Source organism: Nothobranchius furzeri, chromosome 5, assembly GCF_043380555.1.
Source record: "Nothobranchius furzeri strain GRZ-AD chromosome 5, NfurGRZ-RIMD1, whole genome shotgun sequence".
Classification (NCBI taxonomy): domain Eukaryota; kingdom Metazoa; phylum Chordata; class Actinopteri; order Cyprinodontiformes; family Nothobranchiidae; genus Nothobranchius; species Nothobranchius furzeri.
In genome coordinates this window covers 59,093,221-59,120,454 of record NC_091745.1, presented here as the reverse complement: position 1 = coordinate 59,120,454, position 27,234 = coordinate 59,093,221, and the positions used below count along the sequence as shown (strand labels likewise).

General features: G+C 45.1%; 3 protein-coding genes across 7 annotated transcripts; 1 reads left to right on the top strand and 2 right to left on the bottom strand.

The window, feature by feature from the left end:
- The first annotated feature begins 1,010 nt into the window (after positions 1–1,010).
- kiaa0319 (KIAA0319 ortholog) lies at positions 1,011–10,860 on the top strand. Of its 4 annotated transcripts, none has more exons than XM_070550962.1 (15): positions 1,011–1,135; positions 3,663–4,276; positions 4,376–4,481; positions 4,652–4,753; positions 4,843–4,959; positions 5,306–5,447; positions 5,536–5,684; positions 5,756–5,910; positions 6,164–6,302; positions 8,217–8,376; positions 8,448–8,584; positions 8,715–8,837; positions 9,903–9,993; positions 10,066–10,157; positions 10,574–10,860. In XM_070550962.1, the coding sequence occupies exons 1-15, from the start codon at positions 1,096–1,098 to the stop codon at positions 10,702–10,704; spliced, it is 2,298 nt and encodes a 765-aa protein (XP_070407063.1). In that variant the 5' UTR covers positions 1,011–1,095; the 3' UTR covers positions 10,705–10,860. The 4 variants fall into 4 exon arrangements, with proteins under 4 accessions (XP_070407063.1, XP_070407062.1, XP_054596670.2 ...); XM_070550961.1 differs by having other exon boundaries at positions 4,649–4,753; XM_054740695.2 differs by having other exon boundaries at positions 4,604–4,753; positions 9,967–9,993.
- Positions 10,861–11,010: 150 nt separating this feature from the next.
- Positions 11,011–20,322, bottom strand: aldh5a1 (aldehyde dehydrogenase 5 family, member A1 (succinate-semialdehyde dehydrogenase)). Its single transcript, XM_054740696.2, has 12 exons — positions 20,152–20,322; positions 19,690–19,785; positions 19,208–19,571; positions 17,355–17,438; positions 13,516–13,686; positions 13,064–13,180; positions 12,809–12,952; positions 12,574–12,717; positions 12,338–12,496; positions 12,030–12,193; positions 11,892–11,950; positions 11,011–11,824 (listed from the first exon to the last, which is right to left on the bottom strand). Exons 2-12 carry the CDS (start codon positions 19,710–19,712, stop codon positions 11,613–11,615), a joined length of 1,641 nt encoding a protein of 546 aa, XP_054596671.2. The 5' UTR covers positions 19,713–19,785; positions 20,152–20,322; the 3' UTR covers positions 11,011–11,612.
- A 459-nt stretch (positions 20,323–20,781) lies between these two features.
- selenbp1 (selenium binding protein 1) lies at positions 20,782–27,143 on the bottom strand. Of its 2 annotated transcripts, none has more exons than XM_015949574.3 (12): positions 27,064–27,143; positions 25,061–25,114; positions 23,807–23,919; positions 23,502–23,687; positions 23,128–23,248; positions 22,872–23,054; positions 21,993–22,174; positions 21,730–21,808; positions 21,525–21,646; positions 21,353–21,445; positions 21,163–21,281; positions 20,782–21,091 (listed from the first exon to the last, which is right to left on the bottom strand). In XM_015949574.3, exons 1-12 carry the CDS (start codon positions 27,065–27,067, stop codon positions 20,929–20,931), a joined length of 1,419 nt encoding a protein of 472 aa, XP_015805060.3. In that variant the 5' UTR covers positions 27,068–27,143; the 3' UTR covers positions 20,782–20,928. The 2 variants fall into 2 exon arrangements, with proteins under 2 accessions (XP_015805060.3, XP_054596672.2); XM_054740697.2 differs by having other exon boundaries at positions 23,807–23,923; positions 25,062–25,114; positions 27,064–27,141.
- Between the last annotated feature and the right edge of the window lie 91 nt (positions 27,144–27,234).

The window sequence follows — 27,234 nt, the reverse complement described above, 5'->3', positions numbered from 1 at the left end:
AAGATAACACCAAGATTCCTTACTTTGTTCTCTGAGATTAATGTACAGCAATTCAGGTCAGTGTTTACATTTTCCTTACAAAACTCCTAAAAGCAGCTGATCTGTTGGTAACAGGAGGACAGCCTGCCCTCAGAGGGGGACGATAGTTTGCTGCTTAATGAAACAGGGAGCCTTAGTCACATCATCTGTTTTTTTATTTGACAATCACTTTTGTCCAAAGCGATATACAACTTTTAACCCATTGGGCATGTTGTGATCTACTTCCGTACCATGGGCCTTCTGCAAAAAAAGAAGAAAAAGAATGGAAGTCTATGAGAAGGTAAAAGCTATTTTCTGATTATGTTTTATATATTATGCCATGGATTTTGCATATGATGACCATGAATTTTAAAGACACAGTTTGATGCCAACAAAGTGCTTATTTTCGAACGGCTGCAAAAAGTTATTTTAGTTTTTTTTTTTAAAAAAAGACGTTTAGGACTGCAAATGCTAGTTTCACCAAATTGACATCAAACCAGATGTAGAGAAGGAGATTATTTTTGTTAGCTTTGCATTTTTCTTCAAAGATGAAAGAAGGAGAATTAAAGGTGGGGAAAGCTAGTGGGTGAGGTGAGTGTTTCCTGTGACAGGAGAGACGCCCACCTGGCGCCAAAGGTGTTTTCTGCCGGTTTGTTGACGCATGCTGCTGTGTCAGTCTCACCATTTTAAAATTCCTTTTAAAAACAGAAAATGATTTTCATCCTGTAGTTGAGAATTTTTGTTTTTGAATCATTGTGATTAAAATAAAGTCATGAAGCATCTTTGATGCGTTTGTTTAGAGGAAATAAATCTGTAAGATTCCCGTTTTAAACAACGAGAGAAGATGGAGCTACTGCCATTAACCGTACATGTGATAAACTTTGCTGTTCGTTTATGGAGCCGTACCCTTCACCTGTCAGGGGGAGATTTCGGCACAGACATTCAATGTGATTTCGGTTACTATGGGCGGGGCTCCAGGTGGCGCTGTCCGGTCCTGTGGTGCTGAAACTCTCCGCGTCCTGCTTCAATTCACTGTCTTCCGGTTTATGCTCAGCGCTGCAGATTACCTGCGTCACCATGTGGGAGAAAACATTCCTGCTGCTGCACGTCATGGAAGGTAAAACATCCTCTAGAACTGAAACTCAATGATTTAATTTTATTTTAAAAATGTTAATTTCCCTCGAAATCATACCTGAGCAGAACCTCCTTCAGTTGTCTTGTTCACTGAAAAACCAAATACAACAGACGTGGTGTAACGTACGTACACCTGATACGTTGTTACCGTCTTCAGAAATTACAGATTCTAATCTGCAGATGTATTATTTAAAAAAAGTGTGTGTGTGTGTGTGTGTGTGTGTGTGTGTGTGTGTGTGTGTGTGTGTGTGTGTTATCTGGATGCAGATATGTGTAATCAAGTTTTTAAAAGCTTATTCATTCATTCAAGGGTTATTTGTCACGTGCTCAGGAACACAAGCTGATGGTCCTACAGGTGGGCTCAGAGAATGAGCCGCTCCTTCCAAGAAGGAATGATGTTATGATGATGCACATATGTAATTGTAAACACAGAAACTAAGTATGCAGTGTCATAATGTGAACTTCTGAAGTAATGACAGCAGATTTCTCTGCCAAAAGAGGGACAATGAAATATGAGCTGTTTCCAGAGTGGACTGAACATGCCTCTGAGTCCAGAGCAGCTTCTAAGGATGGAGTTGCTGCTGGAAAACAAATATCTGGTATGATCTTGGAGATTAAAGGGGCCTTATCATTGAAAATCCACTTTTTAAAGCTTTTTAGCACATAATATTATTTCCTCATGAAAAATACCCCCAAACCCGTTTTTGGCTGCATTCATGCATTTTCCTGTTTCAACTGCAAATTTTGAATTTTAGTTTTAAATTTCTAAAACAGCCTAATGTATAAGTGGAACATTGCTCCATCTTCCTGCTCCCTACACCAGACACTGCACCAACCCTGGAAGCTAGTCTCTGGTCTGAAACCTTTCTCCGTTGGCCAGCTCAGGTGACTAGTATCATGTCACAGACTTGGTAGTCTAGTGCTAAGTGTGCTGGGCTGGCATGCAGCTTTTTCACAGGTTTACATCCTGGTCTCTCAACAGTAGCTTTTTTCTTCTTATTTAGCTACACATGCCAGTATGATGTTTTCAGTCATTTACTGGTAAACTGTTTAAAATATAAGAACTATTCTGTTTGTTTGTTTGTTTTTGCTTTGTTTATTTAGTCAGTGTGAGTCCATGTGAGGTGACCAGAGTAAATCAACTAAAATGCTGATTGGAAATGACTAAATTCAAAGATGTTTAAACACAAAATATTTTACAGAAAATATTAAAACTAAAATATAAAAACATTAAATCTGCTTCAGCTGGCTAAATAAATTTGAACCCACATCAGCACATGACAAAACTGAGATGGAAGGCAAACACCTTTACCACCGGACTACCATAGCAATACAGCAACTAAGATGCCTAAGATGCTGTTGTAGGCACGTTTTGTCAGAGCAGGTGTGGGCGGAGTTTAATCAAAACTAAGTGTTTTATTTCCGGGTATAAATTCAGCCTGACAGAAATACCTCTAATTTAAGATTAATGACACCTCAATGGTACCAACGGTAATATTTGATCATAAACTGTGCCGACTTTTGCTCTCAAAGGTTTAAAATAGCACGATATGGAGCCTTTAAGAAAACTGCTAACGCTAAATTTAAGGTTGCTCAACAATATGGGCAAACTCGCTAGCAACAAACTCCAGAATAGTAAAGCTTCTGAGTTTTGGAAGGAGTTCAAGCTCAATGGTTCATTGTTGACTACAACTATTGCACAATTGTCTAAGCTGATGAAGTCCGTCTTGCTATTCAGAAACTGTAATTAAACCAAGTGTTTGGCCTCGACCAGTTATCAGCAGAGCACATGTTTATGTTTATGTATTTAGCAGACGCTTTTGTCCAAAGCGACTTACAAGTGATAATCGGCATGTTGCCCTTGAGGCTAACAACAACAACCAATTTCCAGTCAGTCGTAGGTGGCAGTGAGGCAGCATGATGCATCATGGAGAGGAGGGAACAAGGAGTTGACAGTAGAGAGGGGGGATGGGTGCAGGGAGGGTGCTAGGTTAGAAGATGCTCTCTGAAGGGCAGGGTCTTCAGGAGTTTCGTGAAAGTCGAAAAGGAAGCCCCTGAAGTATGCTAGTCTACTGTCTTTTTGAAGCATCTTATCAGATCACGTTATCAGTTGTTTTGGTGCTTGTGGTAATAGAAAAAACATCTTTTATTGATAACTGCAGACCAGTAGTCCTGGCGAGTGTGTTATCTAAAGTGTTTGAGCATATTTTGCTGAGTGTTTAGAGACAGCTGATAATCGGTTTGGTTTTAAAAGTACGATCAGTGCTGACTTATGTATCTCTGTAAGTACGTTTAGTTTTATGTGGTTTTTGATGCCTTCATGCAGGCCAACACTGTGATTACATTTTGGTTAAAGGGCCATTCCTCCAAGTTTTCATCATGCCTAGATTGACCCAACCACAACGTCTTTATTTTACTTTGTGAAATTTTGGTCTGCGTCAAAACAGTCTGGGTTTTGTTGTTTTTGAATTGGCACTGATTTAAGAATAAATTCAGACTTGTCTCTGCAGCTGTAATGGCACCTCCATGCTGGCAGGGGGCCACATTTCCAGAGGCGGTGGTTTCTCCAGCGGTGGAGAGCAGCGGGATCATACATGTGGCCGGTGTAACATCTCTGCCACAGTGTGTGGCGGCGTGCTGCGACCTGCCCGGGTACGACCTGGCCTGGGTCTTTAAAGGTCGCTGCTACATTCTGAGCTGCCAGCAGGAGGCAAACTGCCAACCCCAGGTTAGGCCCGGTTCCGACTCGGTTCTGGCCTTCCTGCAGAGGTCCTCATCGCCTCAGACTTTGCTGCTTCAGTCTTTAGTGAGAGGAGAGGAATATGGTGGCGGCTGGGGGCCTGGCAGGGACCTGGAAGCCCTGAAAGGTCTCGCCCTGTTTGATGGAACCCAACCAGACTTCTCGGACCCCAGGATTCTGGATGTGGAATACTCAGAGGGAGGCTCAGAGGCGGGTCGGGCTCCGGGTGATGCTAGTCAGATAACATCAGAGGCCGGTTCCGAAACGACGCCTAAACAGAACAGTGTGACACAAATCAACCCAACCTTTCTGGAAATGTTGGGTCAGGGAGATGAAAACAGAACTGAACCACCAACAGTTTCTTCTGCTGCTGCTGAGGAAGGGGTGAGTGAAGATTTAAAACCCGTTCTGTCTAAAAAAAAACGGAACTGATCCGATCTCAGCAAAGATAATCAACAAGATTTCATCCCATTTTTTTTCCAGATGAAATCCTGGAGCAGCTCAGGTTCCACAACTCTGAAACCTCAGGACTCCATCCCCAGAAATGTTTTGACATCACACCATGACATCATCACCATAGCAGAGGCAGGTAGGTGGACCTGAGCTTTCAGGAGAACATTTAGAAAACCAGTTTGCCACATCCACCACTGGACAGGTTCTAGTACCTGTTGTTAGAACCGTGGTGCAGACCACTCCCTCATCATCAAACAGGTGAGATCAAGCAGGTTTACCTGGAACCAGTTTGCCGTCTTTCAGTAGCAGGCCCGCCCCTGGCTCCATCCCTGGGAAACCCTGTGGATCTGACCACAGCGAGGCTCCTACTGGAACCATCAAGTCCGTCTGATGTCTCCAGCACGACAGGTCCAGTTCAATGTTCTGGTTCCTTTCCCCACAACTGATTTTAAAGTCAAACAATCCAATGGGACAGAAAGTGTTTGGTTCTGTTACAGACCTGTTATGGTTTCTTCAGTCCCAAACACCCACCACCATTCCGCTGCTACAGGACCTGACCTCTGACCCACCTGGAACCTCCTCAGCTGTCAGCACTCCCATCACAAACTCTGTAGGTATGTTTATGAACCCGGTTCTAGTTCCATGGTCCGATTTTGCCCATTTGATTAGAACTGGATGAGTTGGAATTAGAACCATCCAATCCTGATCCCAACATTAGATCCTGTGTTTATGAATTTTTTTTAATTTGTTTTGAGGAGGCTGACTGCTGCTCTGGTTCTGTTTAACGAGTTGGACTTTGACCCAGTGGGGCTAATTGGCGGTTCTGATCTAAAGCTCAGTGTGCAGCAGATTTTAGAGCCAGTTTTGGGTTAAAAATTATTTTTATTTGGAACGGATCCTGATTCAGGACCCCCGATTCTGATTTGATGGTTAAAAAAAATTGTCTTTCTGTCTTTTCAGAGGTCAGTGGGTCAAACAGGCCCCCGACTGCCATCGTAGGTCCTGACAGGAAGTTGTTTCTCCCTCTGAGCAGCATTTTGCTCAACGGCAGCAGCAGCACCGATGACCGCAGCATCAGCAGCTACCACTGGGAGGTGGTGCGGTAGGACCAGTTTAAGCTGGACTTTGGTTCTGACTCATTCAGGAACCGTTCATAATCTGACAAAGAGTTCTGTTGTGGACCTCTGCAGTGGTTGTCCTGGGCTGAAGCTGGAGGATGCAGATCAAGCTGTCGCCATGTTGACGGGTATCCAAGCTGGATACTACACCTTCAGACTGACAGTGAGTGACCAGCAGGGGGCGATGGACAGTGCCTTGCTGACAGTTAGGGTCCAAGAAGGTGAGCTTGTTCCAGAACTTCTGATCTCTTTGTTAAAACCCGTCTCTGATGTGCAGCTCCTCCCCCTGCAGCTAGGACTCCCACCCCACCAGTCGCTCATGCCAGCGGCAGCCATGTCCTCACTCTGCCCAATAACTCTCTGGTCCTGAGAGGCTCAGTGACGGGAGGAGACCAGACCCAGGTCCACTTCCTGTGGACCAGAGACAACCAGAGTCCAGCAGCCGGGGTAGGTATCGCCTCAGACATGAAACCTGACCCAGGAAATTGGATCGAGTTACAAACTGGGCCTGAAATCAGAATTTGATTCAGTCTGAACATATTCAGATAACAATAAATCAATAAATACTCAAATGTCTCAGTAATTTTAACAATGTAATTGTAATCAGATTACAGTTTGTGGTCGATACAAAACAAACCAGATCAAATTCAGGTCATGTGACTGGTTTGGTTTCGACTTGAAACTCGTTTGAAACTTGCAGCTGGTGCTGTTTGGTTCTGGGACCCGTGCCTGGCTGTACCTGTCAGACTTGGTTGAAGGAACCTACCTGTTCCAGCTAAAGGTGACCGACGCTTTGGGCCGCTCCAACACTGCCACAGCCACTGTGGAGGTCCGACCAGGTGGGTTCTTGTTCTGCTGGGTTCTCAGGGTTTCGCTGGGTCCAACTAACTAAATGGCCTGTATTTGATATAGCGCCTTCTAGAGTTCTTGAAACCCCCCAAGGCGCTTTACAACACAATCAGTCATTCACCCTTTCACACACACATTCACACACTGGTGGGGATGAGCTACGATGTAGCCACAGCTGCCCTGGGGTGCTGCCGAGCACTGGCGCCACCGGTCCCTCCGACCACCACCAGCAGGCAACGTGGGTTAAGTGTCTTGCCCAAGGACACAACGACAGCGACAGACTGAGCGAGAATCGAACCTGCAACCTTCCGATTACAGGGCGAGCACTTAACTCCTGTGCCACCGTCGCACTAATAATAATAACTAGAAAATTCCTAAAGAAATTTTAGAAAGGCACCTGCCACCTGGCACAAGAAAGTGGCCACGTGCTATAGAGGCCAAATAATGATATTCGGGTGACTTTGAGTTAACAACCCAAAATAATGATTTTTGGGTGAAATCGGTTAAAAACTCAAAATCATGATATTGGATTATGTTTTTTGCTAATTAGTTATCTACTCAATTAATTGAATAATTAAGCAAATTTAGAATGGAGGAATTAATTTTTTTCAATGTTTTTTGCAAATTACGCCATGTTAAATCGGATTGCTTAGAAAAGTAAGAGCACACCTCCCACAGCCAAGCCGCTCGTTTTGATGTGTAAATTGTCACGGTGCACGCTGCCATTCAAGTCGCATTAACGTCAGTGGAAGAAGAATTTAAAAGGGACCTGTCCGCTGGCACAAGTTAGTGTCCATGTGTGATATACGCCCCAAAATCATGTTATTGGGGTGACATTAGGGTGATTAACCCAAAATCTTGATTTTCAGGTGACGATGGGATGAAAAAACACTTCCTGCTAACAAGCCAGTCGTTTTAATGTAACATTTGTGGGGGTGCACATTGCGGCTCAAACAGCAGTGGGCACCCCCACAAATGTTGACCCTATAAAATGTTAATAAACACACACATACTGAACACACAGGAAATGAACACATGCCTAACGAACACACCCAAAATGAAAAAAAATATGGATGTGTTATGATAACAGGTTTGCCATGCTAAATCCAAACTCTTAATAATAATAGCACACCTCCCACAGCCGAGCCGGTTGTTCTGATGTAAAACTTGTGGGATGCATTCTGCAGTTTGAGCCGCATTAACGTCCGCAGAAGAATAATAATAAAGAGAACAAATCCTCCGGTGCATATAAGCTAATATAAGGTATAAGGTATATGCAGATGAGGGCTGTCAGAGCAGCAGAACCCTTAATGAACTGTACTGAAGGCACATTTCTAAAAAAGGGATTTAAACAGGTGGGTTTTAAGTTAAGCTTTTATCAGCAGCTAGTGTAGCTGCTGGGTAACGGGGGTGATGTGATTAGAGATGGGTGTTCCAGTGATGATACGAGCTGCAGAGTTTAGAACCAGTTGAAGTTTGTGTAAGGACGTCTGTGGCAAACCAATGAGGAGGGCATTAGTAGTTGTAGTAGAAGTGACCAGACAATTTAAGATGGCGGCTAGCGTGATTAGCGAGCGACAGATGCATGATTAATATTTCGAAGGTGGTGGACTGAACGGATAACTGCACTGATATGCAAATGGTAGGACAACGTAGTGTCTAGAATGTAACCAAGGCTTTTTATCTGGTCCAGATGGGAAACGGTAGTGTTCTCTTTAGCCAGTGGAAGGTTCCTGCCTACCCTAAAGCAGACTTTGTGAACATTTTAAAGAACCTGAGACCTAATCCCTGAGTGGTGGAGTCTCATCAGCAGAACAATGAAAGTTTATGTTAAATATTTGATGGAGCCTAGAGAGGGCAAGTAGATTATAAATTATTACTAATAGCTGTGTGTGTCTTCGTAGAGCCCGGCGGGTCGGAGCAGGTGGAGCTGGAGCTTCTGGTGCCGGTTTCCCAGGTGAGTGTGGCTCAGAGGGACACAGTGGTCCGACAGCTCGCCGCTCTGATCCACGTCCTGGACCAAGACATCCAGGTCCGGGTTCTGCAGGAGCGGACTCACCTCAGGTACCAGAACCTGTACTGGTTTCTGACAGACTCTGAGTGTTTCTGACAGACTTATTTTGTTCTAACTGCAGCTCGGTTCTGCGTTTTTCCGTCCGAGGCCCATCTGGACCTGTTTCTGCTTCCAAACTGGCGGTTATGCTGAGGAAGCAGCTGCTCAGAGAGAAGAGTGACTACCTGCTGTTCCGGGTCCTTAGAATCGACACCGTTGGTGAGTTATACCACCGGGACCGCTGAAGAACCGGGTCAGAGCTGCAGCCTTTTCATAGGACAGGAAATGATGCTTTAATCTGATTTGTTCCAGATGATGCTGGAGTTTGCTTCTGTTTGTTTATGTTTAGTGTGTCAGCTGAGCTGTTCAGGGCAGGGTCAGTGTGATCCAATCACCAAGCAGTGTGTGTGTGACCCATTCTGGACTGAGAATCTGATTCGTCGTTACCTTGGTGACGGGGAGAGTAATTGTGGTAGGTCTGTTTTAATTCTTCAGAACTGCTCCAGGGGTCTCATTCATCAAACATTGCGTAGAATCCTTACTAAAACCATACGTAAGCTCAGCAAACAAAATGTACTTACGCCAAGTAGGTTTGTGACCTATCAAACATGGAGTTCGCACAGCTGCACGCAATCTCCGCTTCATAAATCAGAGACTAACCAGAGAGGTTCTCAGCTGTTTCTGAGTCACATCCCGCCCTCAACACGCCCACTTTCTGCCATAAATAGTCAATGCAAAGTGCCTTGTGGATCTCATGCATATACATAAGCCGGCTCGTTGCAGCGCTCCGCCATTAAGATCACGACCGTAGATCAAGGAAGCGCTATTTCACAAGCAGAAATTTAGGTACTTGTGGGTGAGGTGGAGAAATGAAAGGAAGTGCTTTTGCAAAACAAATAGAAAATCCACGGAGTGGTACAGCGTTGCTGAAGCCGTCAATGCTGTGAGTTCAGAGAGCTCTGTGGCGGATCTAAAAAAAATGGTCCATTCAGGATTCAATCCCCAGACTCCCGGGTGTAAGTCATGCGCACTAACCAGTCAGCCAAATGGAGATCTCCCTTGTCCAAGTAGCCAGGGCGCATGATCAATCAGGTCACAGTGACAGGACACTCACTGTCACAGATGCATGACATTCTGTCTCAATCTGCCCCCCTGCTGATATTCAGCATTCCGTATTCTGCCTACAGGCTGTGTGTGCGCGTGTGTGTGTGCAGTCTTGTTCTGTGTGAAAACGAAGCAGTGCAAGTGATAATGCTGCTGGAATTCATAATTGTATCCTTCTCAGCAGCAGCACTGCAGGTGCTCTCCATGTCCAACATGTGCGTAAGCAAGGTCCTTAGTCAACTTAAAGTTGCGCACATTTTTCCGCTAAGTTTTCTTTTATAAATCCCAAAGTTTGTGTGGAAAGTTGCTTACGCAGTTTTCCGACCCCGTTTTGTGCGTAAGCAAGCTTGATAAACGAGGCCCCTGGACTTTTAGCACTAAGAAGTCTTAACAATCTGATCCGGATCCAGACGGTTCTGGTCTTTCTCTTCAGAGTGGAGGGTTCTGTTTGTGGTTCTGAGCAGCTTTCTTTTGATGGTCTCCATCCTGTCTCTCAGCTGGACATTCATCTGCTGTAGCAGGAGGTGAGTTCCCACCTCCAGGTAACAATCTGATCCCAGACCAGCGGCTTGCTGCCCGTCTCCATTTGTCTTCAGGGGGAGACGGGCCAAAGGAAGGAGGAGAACCCGCTACACCATCCTGGATGACATGGACGAGCAGGAGAGGCTTGAGCTGCGACCCAAATTCTGTGAGTTTCTTCATCCTAGTCTGAAGCAGAACCTCACACCCACACGGGCCAGAACCTGTGCTGTCTAGACACTGATCTAGCTTGACTCAGAGTTCTGGACCAACCCAAGTTTGGTGAGAACATTCATAAATGTATCCCAGTAGGCAGGTCAAGGTTCTAAACCCCAGATCAGCATGTTCTGATTTACCTATGGTTTTGGTTCTGTAACCTCATGCGGTCTGGTGTACCGCTGGAACAACCAGCATAGTTGGTTACCAGCACATGTTGTGTTTTGGGGCAGCATCCCATTCTGGGCTATCATACTGGCCCAGCACACCACCAAAACACAACGTAAGCTGGTCTTTGCTGGTTTCTCCAGCAAATGTAGCATCTGCTCCTCAGAACCAGCAGAAACCTGTTTTGATTCTCCTTCTCAGGTATTAAACACCGCAGCACGGAGCACAACTCCAGCCTCATGATGTCCGAATCAGAGCTGGACAGCGAGCAGGATGCAATCTTCAGCCGGAACCGGACCAGCGCCCAGGCCACCCTCTTGAGGGGTACCTGAGGAGGCTGAAGGACACAAAGGTCCTCAGAACTTGGGTTTGTCTAAGAGGACTGCCTCCGTGAGTCGGTACCGTCTAATTGGACTTTATGGAACATCCTCTTCCCAGAGATACAAGACATTGTACTGTCCTCAGACCTGAGGGACAAGTGAGGGAACCTCTTAGACTGGATCCATCTGAAGGATTTATTCACATTTAACTGGGCCCGGTGCTGGTTCCAGGCCCGGAACTAGCTCCAGCTCCAGCCCTGGTGGGCTTGTTTGACAGGAGTAAATGGACTCTAGAACCAGAATAAAGACAAAGTCGGGTTTAATCCGAACCAGTTTATTCAGATCAAGAACTTTTCATTTCAGAGGATCTGGATTTATTAATCCAGATTTTAGATCAAAGTTTTATAATCAGAACCAGAACCAATCAGATAAAATGGGTTTATACCCACATCTGGAGTTAGACTCATTATAGCAGCGCTGGTGGAATGGGTCGGCATAGGTTCTGATGCCTCATGTGCTTTAATTTAGACCCAACCCATCAGAAAGTCTCACATCAACTCGGAGACCAGAACCGGTTCTGTTTGCCAATGATCACAAAGACTAACAGTTCTGATGTGAACAGAGACAGGGCAGCTCGAACAGACTGGATCAGAACCGATGTCAGACAGACTAGAGAACTTTAGAAGTCCCATTTCTCCTCAGTGGGTTGGTTCTGCTGTGACCCACTGACCCTTAAACCAGAACCATTTTGTTCGTGTTAATAAAGTTTAGTAAAAACTCCTTTTTCAGGTTCTGCTGGATTTTTTTAATTAGCAGCAGTTTGGACCCAGAACCTTAAAAGTCAACTTACAGCAGAACTGGACACGGAAACCACCTCATAGTCTGGCCCAGAATGAGCCTACGGGTCGGGTCGGGTCAGGTCAGGGCTTCAGGCCTCCAAAGCACATGTACTTAACCTCCAGGTACTCATGGACGCCGTACATGGAGCCCTCACGGCCCAAACCCGACTGCTTGATGCCGCCGAAGGCAGCCTCTGGGGTGGAGAGGAGCCCCTCGTTGACCCCCACCATCCCCACCTCCAGGGCCTCCGCCACACGCCAGATCTGACCCACGTCCTGAGAGTAGAAGTAACCTGTGGGCAGAACCATTCGGACCGTTAGGAACAGCCCCGCTCAGCGAAATAGTTCCCGGTTCCTCACCTGCTAGCCCGACGTCGGTGCCGTTAGCGATAGCTAGAGCCTCCTCTTCAGTCTCAAACCTGCAACACAAACCCAGCTCATGATTAGTCTGTGAGTTCTGATGAAAGTTCTGGAGCAGATTTGTGTTAGTGGACCGACCTGATGATCGGAACCAGCGGTCCGAACGTTTCCTCCTTCGTACAGAGCATGTCGGTGGTGACGCCGGCCAGCAGAGTGGGCTGCATGAAGGAGCCGTCCAAACGTTTCCCGCCTTTCAGAACCGTGGCGCCCTGAGACACAGCGTCTGAAATTTGATGGACCACCTGAGGGACAAGACTTCCTGTCAGACAGGTGTAACGGGCCAGAACATCAGACAGAACTGGGACGTCAAACTGAAACCTGAATGTTCCGTCTCAGTTTTACCCTCATAGCTGTACATCAAACTGGGCTCTATGGTCCAGGTTTACCTTCTCTGCAGCTCTGGAGTTGATCAGAGGTCCCAGGGTGGTGTCGGGCTCCGCGCCGTGACCCAAACGGAGCTCAGAGTCCATCGCTCGACTCAACTGGTCCACGAAGCGGTCATAGATCCCGCTCTGGACCAAGAACCGGTTTGAACACACACACGTCTACAGGAGGCAGAAACAGGTTTGATCCTCATCACAGCAGCTGGGAGGTCCAGTCCCATCCAATCTGGCCCACTTACCTGTCCAGAGTTCCTGAACTTTGAGGCCATGGCTCCGCCTACTGCCTTGCCCACATCAGCACTGTTGAACACGATGAAGGGGGCGTGGCCTCCAAGCTCCATGGAAACCCTCTTCACTGTGTCAGCAGCCATCTTCAGCAACACCTGATATGAGAAGCAACCAGTACCACCTTCAAATCCGACACCTCCCATTTTATGTTCTAATCCTAACCCCTCCCCCACCAGGACCTCCTACCTTCCCAGTGGCTGTGGATCCAGTGAAGGAGATTTTAGCCACTAGTGGGTCGGAGCAGAGGACCTGTCCGACCGACGGGGTTCTGTCTCTGGAGCAGGGAACCACGTTGACCACGCCAGGTGGGATCCCAGCCTGATCTGCCAGCTGAAGAATTAGGAAGTGGAATGAAAAGGAGTTAGTTGATGAATTTCCTAAGGTGAGTTATGTAGAAGCTTGGTTCTGTTCTGATGAAACGGATCTGAAGAGGATTCAGACCTCAGCCAGAGCCAGAGCCGACAGCGGTGTGTCCTCGGCTGGTTTCACCACCACCGTGCAACCTGCAGCCAGAGCTGCTCCGACCTTCCTGGTGATCATGGCGCTGGGAAAGTTCCACTGAGACAGAACCAAACAGAATCACCTCCAATACAGCTGTGTAAGATCATCTCAGGCTCTCCTCCTGTTCTCCTCACTGGGAGGACTGGTCGTGAACGGGTTCTACAGGAAAAAACTGGACTAAATCTAATCTTTTAGGAACTTCATCAAAACGCAGAAGAAAAGGTCAGTAGCACACGTGTCAGTGGACTTCACGCTGAGTTGTGCTTTCAGAGTTGGGTCTGAAGAACTGTTGAACCAGATTGAACAGATTACTGGAAAATCTGGACTGGATCAGGACTTTAGAACATCAGACTTTAGTGGGGTCTGAGAATGAAGGTGTTTGTGCTTCTCACCGGCGTGATGATGGAGGCGACACCAACAGGCTGCTTGAGAAGGAGGACTTTCCTGTTGTTTGCAGAAGACGGGACAATGTCTCCATAGATTCGCCGAGCCTCCTCTGAAAACCACTCCAGGAAGGATGCTGAATACGTTACCTCCCCGAGGGACTCCTGCAGAGGCTTACCCTGCAACACACACACACACACACACACACACTTATCAAACGCTGGGAGAAACTGTCCTATATTCTATCCTACAACCGAACAGTCAAAATTCTGATTCATGAAACGTGCGGTGGCCTCTCCTACGCACGTTCCTCCGCAATAGTCTGACAATAAATCCCACCTGTGCGTACCCAGGTGCCTGTGTCCGTTCACCGTCATTTACATACAGAAACACCCTCAATTAACCATATTTGGTCATGCTACATCCTCAGCACATGAGGGAATTCCCTGTTTTACCCTGAAAAAAAAAAAAGAAAACTACTGACAGCGAGATCGAAACACTGGCTGCCGAAGCGCAAAAGAACCAAACAAGTTGCAGAGGTTATGAACGCGGTCGGGATCAAGGAGAGGCTCCTGTCAGAAAAAAAAAATGAATCTGATAAATTGTGGAGTAACGGGTTGTTAAGGAGTCGAGTTAGTTTCATTTGGAAATGTCTGAGCGCGCAGCCTCAGCCTCTTCTGAGCTGTCATTCACTCTGGCTGCGTGTCTGATCGGGGAGCAGAGGAGGTTCTGAGGGGTTCTCGTAGTTGTAAAATAAAATATGAACTGGAATCAGATGTGTGTGGTTTTTCTGTTGCTCCACAAAGAGTCCCAAATCACAGCAGAAGGACTTCCTTTGTGATCAGTGCGCTCACTGAGAACACATTCCCTCCAGTGTGCATGTTCTGGTAAATCCTCCAATAACACAGAACAGCCATAATGTCAGATGCCTGTCGGTCACAGGTGTCTTACTGGTTTTAGCACCAATTATGCAAAAAAAGCTGTCTTTCCACTGACAAAATTACATACTGGATAAATAAAATTTGTGGATGAGAAACACATTTGGATGACTGAGACATTTGGCCTTGCGCTTACCCGTTCTGCCATTTGATGCTGTGCATACGCAGGGTCAGAGATGTTCTTACATTTAGGAACATTTAGGAAGTACAAAGTACATAAATACCACACAATGAATAGAATTGTTCCTACGCACCAAATACGCACAGATCTGTGCGTAAGTACAGGTGCTGGCCAGTAAATTAGAATATCATCAAAAGGTTGAAAATATTTCAGTAATTCCATTCAAAACGTGAAACTTGTACATTATATTCATGCAATGCACACAGACCAATGTATTTCCGATGTTTATTACGTTTAATTTTGATATTTATAGGTGACAACCAATGAAAACATCAAATCTGGTATCTCAGAAAATTAGAATATTCTAAAGGCCAATGAAAAAATGTTTGTTTCTCTAATGTTGGCCAACTGAAAAGAATGAACATGAAAAGAATGTGCATGTATAGCACTCAATACTTAGTCGGGGCTCCTTTTGCCTCAATAACTGCAGTAATGCGGCGTGGCATGGACTCGATCAGTCTGTGGCACTGCTCAGGTGTTATGAGAGCCCAGGTTGCTCTGATAGTCGTCTTCAGCTCCTCTGCATTGTTGGGTCTAGCGTATTGCATCCTCCGCTTCACAATACCCCATAGATTTTCTATGGGGTTAAGGTCAGGCGAGTTTGCTGGCCAATCAAGGACAGGGATACCATGGTCCTTGAACCAGGTGCTGGTGGTTTTGGCACTGTGTGCAGGTGCCAAGTCCTGTTGAAAGGTGAAGTCTGCATCCCCATAAAGTTGGTCAGCAGCAGGAAGCATGAAGTGCTCTAAAACTTCCTGGTAGACGGCTGCACTGACCCTGGACCTCAGGAAACAGAGTGGGCCAACACCGGCAGATGACATGGCACCCCACACCATCACTGACGGTGGAAACTTTACACTGGACCTCATGCAACGTGGATTCTGTGCTTCTCCGCTCTTCCTCCAGACTCTGGGTCCTTGATTTCCAAAGGAAATGCAGAACTTGCTTTCATCAGAAAACATAACTTTGGACCACTCAGCATCAGTCCAGTCCTTTTTGTCCTTGGCCCAGGCGAGACGCTTCTTGCGCTGTTTCTTGTTCAGGAGTGGCTTGACACACGGAATGCGACACCTGAATCCCATGTCTTTCATGAGTCTCCTCGTGGTGGTTCTTGAAGCGCTGACTCCAGCTGCAGTCCACTCTTTGTGGATCTCCCCCACATTTTTGAATGGGTTTGTCGTCACAATTCTCTGCAGGGTGCGGTTATCCCTAGAGCTTGTACACTTTTTTCTACCACATTTTTTCCGTCCCTTCGCCTGTCTGTTAATGTGCTTGGACACAGAGCTCTGCGAACAGCCAGCTTCTTTAGCAATCACCTTTTGTGTCTTGCCCTCCTTGTGCAAGGTGTCAATGATTGTCTTTTGGACAGCTGTTAAGTCAGAAGTCTTCCCCATGATTGTGGTGCCTTCAAAACAAGACCGAGGGACCTTTTAAAGGCCTTTGCAGGTGTTTTGAGTAAATCAGCTGATTAGAGTGGCAGCAGGTGTCTTCTATATTCAGCCTTTTCAGAATATTCTAATTTTTTGAGATACCAAATTTGGAGTTTTCATTAGTTGTCACTTATGAATATCAAAATTAAACGTAATAAACATCGGAAATACATTGGTCTGTGTGCATTGCATGAATATAATGTACAAGTTTCACGTTTTGAATGGAATTACTGAAATATTTTCAACCTTTTGATGATATTCTAATTTACTGGCCAGCACCTGTATGTTTGATAAATGAGGCCCCTGATGTAAAGGTATGGAACCCAGGCCATGGTGGAGGCAGATTTTTTAAATTCCTGGGTGAAAAAAATTGGCTGAAACTAGGGCTGCACAATACGTATATCGCAAAAAACAGGATAAACCACAAGCCTAAATGTTTGCTACACATGTGTTATGACGTTTTTGACCAATCTAATAGAGCTCTTCACCCATTTGGCCAATCGGGTGTGTTCTTATAGGCACTTCATTTGGATGGTTAGCAAACACTGGAGCTGGCTTCGTTCTGCTTTTCCCAGGATCTACCGATTGCTTTTTCTTGTCTAATTTCGTTTCCCCTTTCCTCACATCTTCTGATTTTCCCATTTTCTTTGATATTTTTTGGTAAAATTTTCTCTTTCTTTGTTTTTAATTTTTTTTATTTTGTTCTTGAGTTAAATATTTATTTATTGCAAGTCATATCACCATCGCAATATTAATCACTTATCGCACATTGCAGGTTTTCCTAATATTGTGCAGCCCTAGCTGAAACTGTAGAAATAAAAGTTAAAAGTGAGGCTTAAATTTTGAACTTAGACTTAAAAAAGAAACAAAACAAAAAACCCACCTGTCCCGGCAGGTGTACCCTGCCTGCTTGCCCAAAGACTGCTGGAGATGGGCACTGGCCTGTTCATTTTTAATTAATGTTTTTAGGTTTTGCTTCACAAACAACAGCGTATTTCCTTGTTTTCCATCTTTTATCAAATATGTCGACGACTGGTGCCGCTCGGCCCAGACGTAATCCTCATTCCACACTAACCCACTCCTGAACATTTTGATATTGCAAAATTTAAACTAAACCTTTTGATTGAATCGTGGACTGCTTTCTTGTTGCTTTATTTTAAAAAATCACAACAATCAACTTCTATTTTTCAGTTTGAACATTTTTCTTTTAAATTTTCCAAACATTCTGGCCCCGCCTGGGCTCCATATGAAGTTTACCCACTCAAAGGTTTCTTCATTCGGGTGTTGCTGATACTCACACATTCAAAGGTGATGAGCCTGGCCAGGTGTTCTCTGTGCAGCGTCAGCAGGTCGAACCACTTCCTTAGCAGGACACTCCTCTCCTGCAGGAAAACCAATCAGACGCCTCTGCTAAGGATCCATGAAGAGACAGAAGGATGTAAGGAAGCCTAACCAGCCCAGTTCCTTCAACTGTGTGCAAGTGTACCTAGAAGAACTCATCCTGTTTGGAAGGCAAACATTGATTTGATTTAGATTTTCTCTTTTGTTTAATCACTGCTTTTTGTTGATTCACGGAAATAAACAATTAACTCTTCCATTTTTGAGCGTTCTCTTTGTTAACAGCAATTTCACACCTGCCTGAAAGTAACTTGACTCTCCTCGTTTAGCATCACTGAGTCTGTCAGAAACTTCTAGTCCTCCTCTGCCTCCGGAGTTTTCATGTTTCTTGTTTTTGGCGTTTCTGTCTGAGGGATCTCTAAATCTCACCACCTTGTCCTGTGATTTGTTGACCTCCACATTGAAGCTGGTTGACCATCACCTGTTTGTCTGTCAGGTCTCCCAGGGCTGCAGGATCTTAGCTCCACCGTTCTCCAACATCATTAGTGAAACATCCCAGAACCTTCAGCCCATACAGCTGCAGTTTCATGTGAAGCACCAACGTTTCACAAATAACTGAGATTTTGAGTTCAGTGCTTTATTAATGTTTCACTAAAATAAAATAAAAACAAGACCAGGTCCATAAAACAGATTAATAATCTGCACCAGACGAGCATATTTCTGACGTCACTGCTGTCGGTGACTTAGCTGAGACAAACTGTATTCACCGGTAAAAGTAAATCAAGCATGGGCACGGTTCCAGTGTAACGCACAGATTTTAAAGGTCCGCTTTATTTAACAGAACTCGGCAAATACTTAATAAGGATGGACAGCTGCTCAGCTACAACAGTTTCTTCTCAAGATACAGCTTTCCTGTCAGTCCCCAGGAATTCTCAATGGTGGTGAATGCTGTACCCTCAGGAACTTTAATGCCGTTTAAAACTTGTGATAACTCACCACCTTCTCAATTTACACTACCAGGTCCAACTGAATCAGCAGTGGGGAAAGTTTGCTTTTTACAAGGACGTGGTAACAGCAATAAACAAATACGCAGTCTGTTTCAAAAAGGTATGTTTCGCACCCATATGTCATCATGCTGGAATCGCTATGTTCCGGATATCAACTGGAAGGCAGTATGGATGATTCCCCACAAATATTTGTTAATAAATAAAGTCAAAGAAGTGTCATTTAAAATCCTTCATAAAATTTACACCGCAAAACACTACATGGTGAAGTTTAAAAGGGATATTAATGTTAACTGCAGTTTTTGTGGAGGTCATCCAGAAACTTACTCATGTTTTGGCACTGCTCTTTCACACACAGGCTTTGGAAGGAGTTCAGCAGGTTTGTTATTCAGCATATTTTTAAGGATTTCTCTTTAAGATGGCAAAATGTGTTATTCTGTTTTTTAGTCCCCCAGGAAAGTATGTCTTTTTTTGTAATAAACTTGTTACTTCTCTTGGCTAAATCCATATACATAAATGTAAATTTGCTAATAAGATGCCATATTTTCCGTATTTTCTTAAAGATGTAGAACTATATATAAATCTAATTAATCAATCTGTTAACAAAAAGGCTCTAAAAACAATTGATACTTGTAGATTTTTACATATATTTGTATAATTAATCCCCCTGGCTGAATGTTCTGTTAAATGTATTCTTCTGTATGTATACTTCTTGTGTTCTCTTGATGTATACTTGCACTTGGTTAAATAAAAGCTCAGAAAAAATTAAAATTAAACAGAATTCGGCAGAGAAGAGACGAGCCTCCTACCTTAGCGGTTGTCTGCTTCCAGGTGTGAAACGCCCGGAAAGCAGCGTCCACCGCCTGCTTAGCCTCCTCCGGGCCGCAGTCTGACACCCTGGCCAGCTCCAGTCCGGTAGCTGGGTCCAGAACGGGGAACACAGAGGCTGCGGACACCCAGCGGCCGTCCACGTAGCCCTGAGTCCGGAGCAACGGAGCGGGGACATCCATGCTGTAATTTCGACACAAGACGGAGGGGACGCTGGGCAGCATCTCTTGGAAGAAACGGCAGCTCCGGAGCGCACCGACGACAGACATAACGGTTATAACGGGGGACTCTGTCCAGCAGATGAAAGTCCTGCCGCTAATAGTTGGCTGCACGGTTAGCTGTAAGCTGGAACATAGGTCACGTGACGAAAACAATAAAGGGAACTGCTTTCGGTGTTACACTGAAATGTGTCCCCTCCTTAAAAAGTCAGAGGGCTTCAAAGCGCTTTACACTTAACACTGACTGAAGGAGTGGACTGGCTTGCATTCTGGCGCATTCCCGGTGGGCTGCTTACTCATCTTGGGCTGACCTTGCTTGAAGAAGGTAAATGGTAAATGTCCTGTATCAGAAAGAAGCAGTCACATCAACATGTCAAGAAGTACTGAACCCTAAGTCATACACCCACAACAATGGATACCAGCAGAGACATGGAAGAAAATTGAAGAAAGAAGATAAAAGAAGAATGCCTTAAACAAGAGCAGCAAAAGTACAAGAAGAGTACACAGAAGCCAACAGAAATGTCAAGCGTAGCAGTGTCTGTCAGACAGGACCAATGTGAATTTAGAGATGACTGATTGTGAGCATAATATATTTTATTACCAAATAAAAATAATCTAGTCTGGCCACGACCCATAGACAGAGCTCAGTTGTGGAGTGGAATCTACGGTTGTCTTTAATCTGACGAAGAACAATGTGATGTACTCACCGCTACAGAAGTCAATCAATGGGTCCGTCCGCCATACACAGTTGAGGAAGACGCAAATACATCCTTCTTCTAAATAAATCACTTAAGCACCTCTATCTGCTCTTGATTTACAGAAAAGCCAAAGTCTAAATAGTTCAGCGTTGATGCCAAAGCCATTTCAAACGAGACAGGATCTTTAACTAATCAATCATTACCCATTTCATTTTGCGGTTTGACCTTTAATCCTGAGATAAGCTCAGTATGGTGGACCTTCTGATGTAAGTCAACTCAATAAAAAGTTAATTTGTTGAACATTCTTTTTCCCCATGCCGCTCATCAAAGTGGACCAGGACACATGGACACCACGCATTAGACCAGGGCACCTGGAGACCATGCTGGGGACCATATACACCACATAAAGGAAACTCCTGGTGTCCTGCGGTGTGGGAGCTGCTGGTAATTGCAATCAGGAAAACCAGCTCTAGCAGAAAATTCCACAGAAACGTTCAATCAGGAATTTGATACACCAGGCTGGAATGTGGAGGATTCCGTTCTCATCCAGCTGTGGACACGGCTCATCCAAAGGTTTTACAAAGCACAATGAAAAATGTGTGAATTACAGCAACCAGAAAAGATTCTCATGATAAAAACAACTGTTTATTTTTTATTGTTATTGTTGTTGTTTATAAAATGTAAAAGAATTTTTTCATTTTAACCAAAAATCAACAAACTATCTGAGAAGCAAACAAAAAGCTCAATGATTGGCAGATTATGTGGTTATGGCAGATCCAGATGTGTTCACAGCCAGATATCAGAGGTGCAGTCTCCTCCCGGGTAGCGAAGCTCATGGGCCAGAGCTGGACCATCAGGTTCCTTACCAAAGTCCACCAGGAAGTCCTCGTTCAGAGTGAGACCTCCATGGTCAGAGTCCACATGGATCTGCATCATCACAGAACCCTCTCTGAAAAACACAGAGCGACTTAGACGTGTGGACAGGCTCCAGTCCCGCTCACCCAGGTGCTGGATCCGTACCTAATCATGTCGGGGTAAAACTGTTTGTCCCAGCCGCTGAACAGAGATGTCGTCACGTAAAGTCTCCGTCCATCCAGACTGAGCTGCAACATCTGAGGACCACCAGAGATACGCTTCCCCTGGCGGACAGACAGGTGATACGTGGGACTGACACAGATCTGTGAGTGTGAGCGTGGTGAGTCTCTGATACCTTTATGACACGGGGGCAGGGCTGCTCTTGTTTTTCTGGGTCCTCCAGGACTTTAACTGGTCCATCACTGACAATACTTCCTCCCAGAAACAACTGGAACAGAGAGACAGGTGAGCCATTTCCCTGCAACAGATCACCTGTTCAGCTTCAGACAGGTGGTACATTATCGGACCTGGCCAACCAGTTTGGGGTTCCGGCGGTCAGTGATGTCATACTGTCTGATGTCACCATGCAGCCAGTTGCTGAAGTAGAGAAAACGGTCGTCCAATGAGATCAAGATGTCTGTGATGAGACCTGCAAAGAGACGAACCGGGACCAGAGAGTCAGGTAAACGGTCAGACAGGTAAACAGTCAGACAGGAACGGGATTGGACTAACTTGGCATCTCAGGTAGCATCCATCCCTCAACCTTCTTACTGGGAACTTTGATGACTTTCTCTGCAGCCCAGTCACCTTTCTGACACACACACACACACACACACACACACACACACACACACACACACACACACACACCTCTCAGTAGTGTTACAGTAAGTGGGCACGGGTCCTGTTATTGATCTGCTGTGTGTGTGTGTGTGTGTGTTAGCAGGTTTCGTGCTTCATAAGACTTAAAACAGAACCATCCCAGCAGAACTGACTTGTGTCCTGTAGAACCTGAAAACAGATCCTCGAAGAGCACACCCCACGTATCCCTCAGTGGCGTTCGGGTCATGGAGGAATCGGATCTCCAGAGGAATGGCACCGTCCTCTCCCAGGTCCACAGTCTGCAGCCTTCTGTGAGTGGTCCAGTCCCAGACATGCAGGGAAGACCCATAAAGACCTGGGATGGAAAAGAGAACTGTTATCAGGACACAGGTCTTATCCTAGTCAGTGGACTTAACCTTCTTGTGACTCGGTTCTATTGTTTCTGAGGATCATCATCAAACTGATCTTGTGTTTCTTCTCTTTGGCTTCTAAAGGAGAAACAGTCAGGATCGGTTCTGTGTGGGTTGCTGTAAAACATCGGCCCAGAATCAGACCAGAGGTTCAAAACCAGCCTGTAATCATATTTTTATGGTTTTGATGTGATTGTAACTGGACCTGATGTGTTCCAAAAAAGGTTCTGAGAAGATTCCAGTGATGGAACAGGATCAGAACCTGGATCATGACGTCCTGTTTACACCTAAGGGTTTTTAAATTTTTATTTTTTTGAAGTCTGTAATTTTACTTGTAAGATTTTAAAAGGAAAGTCATTGACTTCATCATAAATCCTGAGTCAGCACAAAGTGAGATGCTGAGGAGAGAAGAATGTGTTTGTGGCAAACCGGTTAGACCCAACTCAGATTCTTCTAGAAACACCGGAGTGTCCAAGGCCTATTCCAGCTGAATGGTCACTACGGTTGTCTAGGGAAAGGATCAGGAATACCAACTCATTCCAGCTGCATGACTGAAGTACGATGTAGGAGCTTCTGAGGAGGAAGCTCAAACACTGCTCTGGTCTCCAGACTGAGCTACCTGGTCTCACACCAAGGACTCACCCTCTTTAACGTGATTGGGGTTAAACCCGTTGACCAGGGCTTTGGGTGCACCCCATTCAGTGCTGATCAGAACATTATGTCGGGGCTGGTACCAAAAGTCGTAGCCAAATGGCGCCGCTTCACCCGGGTGCTCCCAGTTACCAACCACCTCAAATGTCTCACCGTCCAGCAGAACAAAACCACCTGCAGCAAAAGACCCAATCCATTACAGCGGGACCAGAACTAGATCCATCACAAGGTCTGCAGCAGGTCTTACCTTTTCCCCCTCCAGAGAGGTCTCCCATGCAACTGATCAGAATCTGACCGCTGCCCAGACAGTGACTGGTGTGAGGGTTGGCCAGACCGCACTTCCAGTACAGGTCCACCGGCTCCACCATCTGCAGACAGAACCACAACCGTAAGCCTCGAGTCTGAGTGGACCACCAGAATCCAGCAGGAACTGGTTCTAGACCTGACCCACATTGAACCCTCAGATCCTGGGAAGCTCCTCCCAGTCTGGAGCAAAGTGGTTAACAAACTGGGAAAAGTAACACACTCACGTACGTGCACACACGTGCACACACACACACACACCAGTGTTGGATGTGCATCAATCACCTTGGCAACAGCAGGTTTCAACAGTATCCTGACCTTGTGAATATTTGGGGATCTGGGATCGGTCCCGACATCGATCACATAGATCCTGGAGGAGATCAGAGAGGGGAGGATCAAACGGTTTCTGGTTTTGGAAGTGTCTCCGAAGCAGCTGCTGCAGGCGTTCCAGCCAGAATGATGCAGCTCATCATTAAGGTTGGGCATCGGCAGCCGGTGGATCACCTGCACGCACGCACACACACACACACACACACACCTGAGGAGTCTCCACAACCCATTTACAGAACCAGCAGAAGGAGTCTGCTGCAGCATTGAGGAGCCTTCAGGTGATTCTGGTCTACCTGGCTGTACGTTGGAGAGTTTGGGTCAACATCAACAGTTGCCAGGTAGTCGGGTTTCAGTACCCCGGTGCTGCGGTAGATACAGGGAAGGTAGACAATCTCCTCCCGGGGGCCTTCAGATAGAAGTAAACAACAGCTCTAAAGTACTTCATTTTCCCCAAGAATTAGTTACAGTTACTCATTAGTTCCTTCAGAGAGTCCTGGTGTCTGGTTCCATTTGGTTGATGCTTAATTTAACCGAGTCTAGCTGTGGGCAGGATGGATCTTCTGTGTTGCAGCAGATCTGAAGAAGCCTCTGACTGAAGACACTCTGTCGTGTAGAGGATCAAGATTGTTTATCATGTTCTTCCTTTCCTGAAGCCTCCGCCTTTGCTCAACCTGCTCTAGAGGCTCCAGACTTGTCCCCAGTCCCCAGAACAGAACCAGTCTTTTTTTCACAATCACTGGTTCTGATGCTGCTGCCCCAGCGGAGGACTGCAGATCAGATTCTCAAGGTCATTTTTATTTCTATAGAACATTTCTAACAGTTTGCACTGTCCCACAGTAATATACAAAAAAGGCACAAACAATAAAAACAGCACTAATAATTTCTAAAAATTTCCTTAGGATAAAAACAACTAACTGAATAAAACAGTAAAAACAAATAAGATAAAAACCCATTTAAACAGAATTAATAAGATGCTCGGGTCAACTCGCTTTGAAAGCCAGATCAAAGAGATGTGTGTTAAAGATGCATGATGTAAGAATGACATCCTGTGGTCAAATGTGGGTACTGCAGTCCATTTTAAAAGCACAAAAGTGACTCTCTCACTCCGGCCCATCAGTTTCATGGCTGTTGCCATTTACAGGTGATCATTACCAGAAGATTCTAGATGATGAGTGAAGACCATCGACATATAAATATGGTGAAGACGAGTCATACATAGTAGGTTGATAAGTAGATAAATACATTTCAATTTGATTAGGAGTTGTTGGTAATTGAAGAAGTAGCTTCAAACTCTGATCAGATCTAGTTTGACCTCCATGCCAACTAAGGAACCCTGGAGGTTTGGAACCACAACATGTTCCACGTGAACCAGTTTAATAGAAACTCTGTTTTACGATGAGATCAAAATCAGAACCATCATAAAGACAAAAACAAGTCCACGTTGTTCAGGAAGTTTGCTTGCAGAGTTTTGTTTAGATAAAAATGATAAAGCCTGAAGTCAGGTAGGAGGACAGATGCTGAAATAATGCACCTTCAGATGGACCCACCTCTCATGGCGTCCAACGGGCTGCGGTATCCCGGTCCACATCCTGAACACTTGGCTGCAAAACAAAACCAGGTTGAATGTTAAATCCTGATCTTCTGACTGATGAGTAACACAGCTAAGTGTCTGTTACCATGGTGATCTAGAGGTACATCATGGACTGTATATATAAAATGGATGGAACAGTAGGTTTCTGAAGAGCTGACTTATAGCCCAGTGGGCAGTTCCCACCATTGCTATCTTGGCCATGTCACGTGGATTGTCACTCCTGGAAAATCCAAAAATGTGCAAAGAGGTGGAGCTGAGAATGGTGGCAGATAATTGAAACCCTTCAAACTTTGAGCTGATGTAGCTACGAGCTAGTTGGGCAAATCTGGAGCTAATCTTAGCTAATGGAGGTTGGTGGGTGCTTTTAGCTGGAAAACCATGGTTGAGCAACTCTACTACCGCCCTCTGCCATCGAAGGCTGAACTTGAGGCTGAGACCTTCCCTGGAGCAAGCAGGGAGGGGAAGCTGCTAGTGCTGATGCCTCAAATGAAACCTGTCAATCAAAAAAACATGCTCCTAATAATTCATATTGTCAAGCTTTAATTACATCTAAATGTATGAGTTACACAAAAAATCACCCCCTCAGAGTTGACCTGTTAAAACTGAAATGATGTTTTGAACCAGGTTGTAAAAATGCTCATTTCTGGTGTGAAGTTGGCATTTTTAAGAGTCAATGGGAACTCAGTTTTCTGGAGCCAGCCCCTAAAAACTGCAATTTTTATCGTTTCACCCTGTTTTGTTATGACCTGTGGTTCTACCAGGATATCCGACATGAAATCAACTGGATTATTGATTACCTGATCATCTGTGTTATTGTTTAACTGAGTCTTTGTTGACCGTTTCTCACCTTCAGACTCAGGTCTCATCGAGTGACCCAAGTGCAATATTACCAATTAGTGGGTGGATCGGTGCAATCGGCATCCACATATTTGTGTTTCAGTCTGGTTTTTAATCTTTGTTCTCATTATTTCATCACTGTGTGCATATGGGTTCTTAGAATGAGATGGTTATCTACTACCGTTTTATCTCCCTGTGTAAAACATTGTGCCTGCAAGCCAAGAGCAACCAACAAAATGTTGTTTTGGGTATATATGATGACAAAGAATTCTTAAGTCTATGTATTTTGGTCCTATGCCACTGAGTGAGTTATAAACCAGTAGAAGCACTTTGAAATAGATTATGTAGTTTACTGGTAGCCAGTGTAGAGATTTGAGAACAGGGGCGATGTGCTTGGTTCTTGTTAAGACTCTAGCAGCTGCATTCTGAATGAGCTACAGTTGCTTTTTTTATTTCTTTTTTTGTTGTTGTTTTGGAGTAGACCAAAACATCATTGTAGTAGTCCAGTCTGCCGAGTTTCTCTAGAGACCAGAAAACTCTTGTGTTTCCACTTAACAAAGACAACTAATGGGATCTTTTGCCTCATATTTCAGCCATCTGGATCAGAGAACTGAAGTAACTCTGACAAGCAGTGTTATACAACACACACACACACACGCACGCGCGCGTTTGACTTCCATTCATTTTTGTGACTTTACTCTGCCTTACCCATTCCCTATAACCATAACCGATGTTGCTGTTCCTAACCTCAACTAAAAGTTAATTCACACCATGCCTCTAAAATTAATAGGATTTACCTTTTTTACTCCGAGAACCCCTTGCTGCAGGTGAAAAGTAAAAAATGTGTCATCACAGCAAATGTAAGACATGCACACAACTGGTGCTGAACAGCTGGTTTGTGTTATTATACTAACGTGGATCTGTAGCTGCAGATAGATTTCTATTGCTTTTATTTTTCAACTTTAAACCAAAACTTGTCTGTCTGCGAGCAGCTGAGTTTTAAACTGGTCTTCACCTTCAGTCTCATCAAGTAGGAAGGTCTTCTCAACTAAAGCTCATGCAGCTGCAGCTCCGCCCACTACTCAATGTAATAAACACCTTTAAGCTGCTGCTGCAACTCACCCATTGTCCTGACGTTCCTGGTCCGATCCACTTCCGCTGGTCTGGATCAGAGACTCCAGAAAGTTTTCCACTGTGAGAATGTAATGTGTCAGGAAACAGCCAATCAGGAAGAAGAGGTGGGGCAAAAATGTATTAACCCTCGAGCTGCTGCACAGCTGAATTCAATACAAC

Coding starts and splice junctions, on each gene's coding strand:
- kiaa0319 (XM_054740693.2), top strand. CDS start 1,096: ATGTGGGAGAAAACATTCCTGCTGCTGCACGTCATGGAAG. Junction 4,277..4,375: donor CTGCTGCTGCTGAGGAAGGG/GTGAGTGAAGAT, acceptor TTTTTTTTCCAG/ATGAAATCCTGGAGCAGCTC. Junction 8,838..9,902: donor TGACGGGGAGAGTAATTGTG/GTAGGTCTGTTT, acceptor CTTTCTCTTCAG/AGTGGAGGGTTCTGTTTGTG.
- aldh5a1 (XM_054740696.2), bottom strand. CDS start 19,712: ATGCAAGCCAGTCCACTCCTTCA. Junction 13,687..17,354: donor GGCTCATCACCTTTGAATGT/GTGAGTATCAGC, acceptor TGTGTGTTGCAG/GGTAAGCCTCTGCAGGAGTC. Junction 12,194..12,337: donor ACTCCAGAGCTGCAGAGAAG/GTAAACCTGGAC, acceptor CTTGTCCCTCAG/GTGGTCCATCAAATTTCAGA.
- selenbp1 (XM_054740697.2), bottom strand. Junction 21,647..21,729: donor GATGCTACCTGAGATGCCAA/GTTAGTCCAATC, acceptor GTCTCTTTGCAG/GTCTCATCACAGACATCTTG. Junction 21,092..21,162: donor TTTTACCCCGACATGATTAG/GTACGGATCCAG, acceptor TGTGTTTTTCAG/AGAGGGTTCTGTGATGATGC.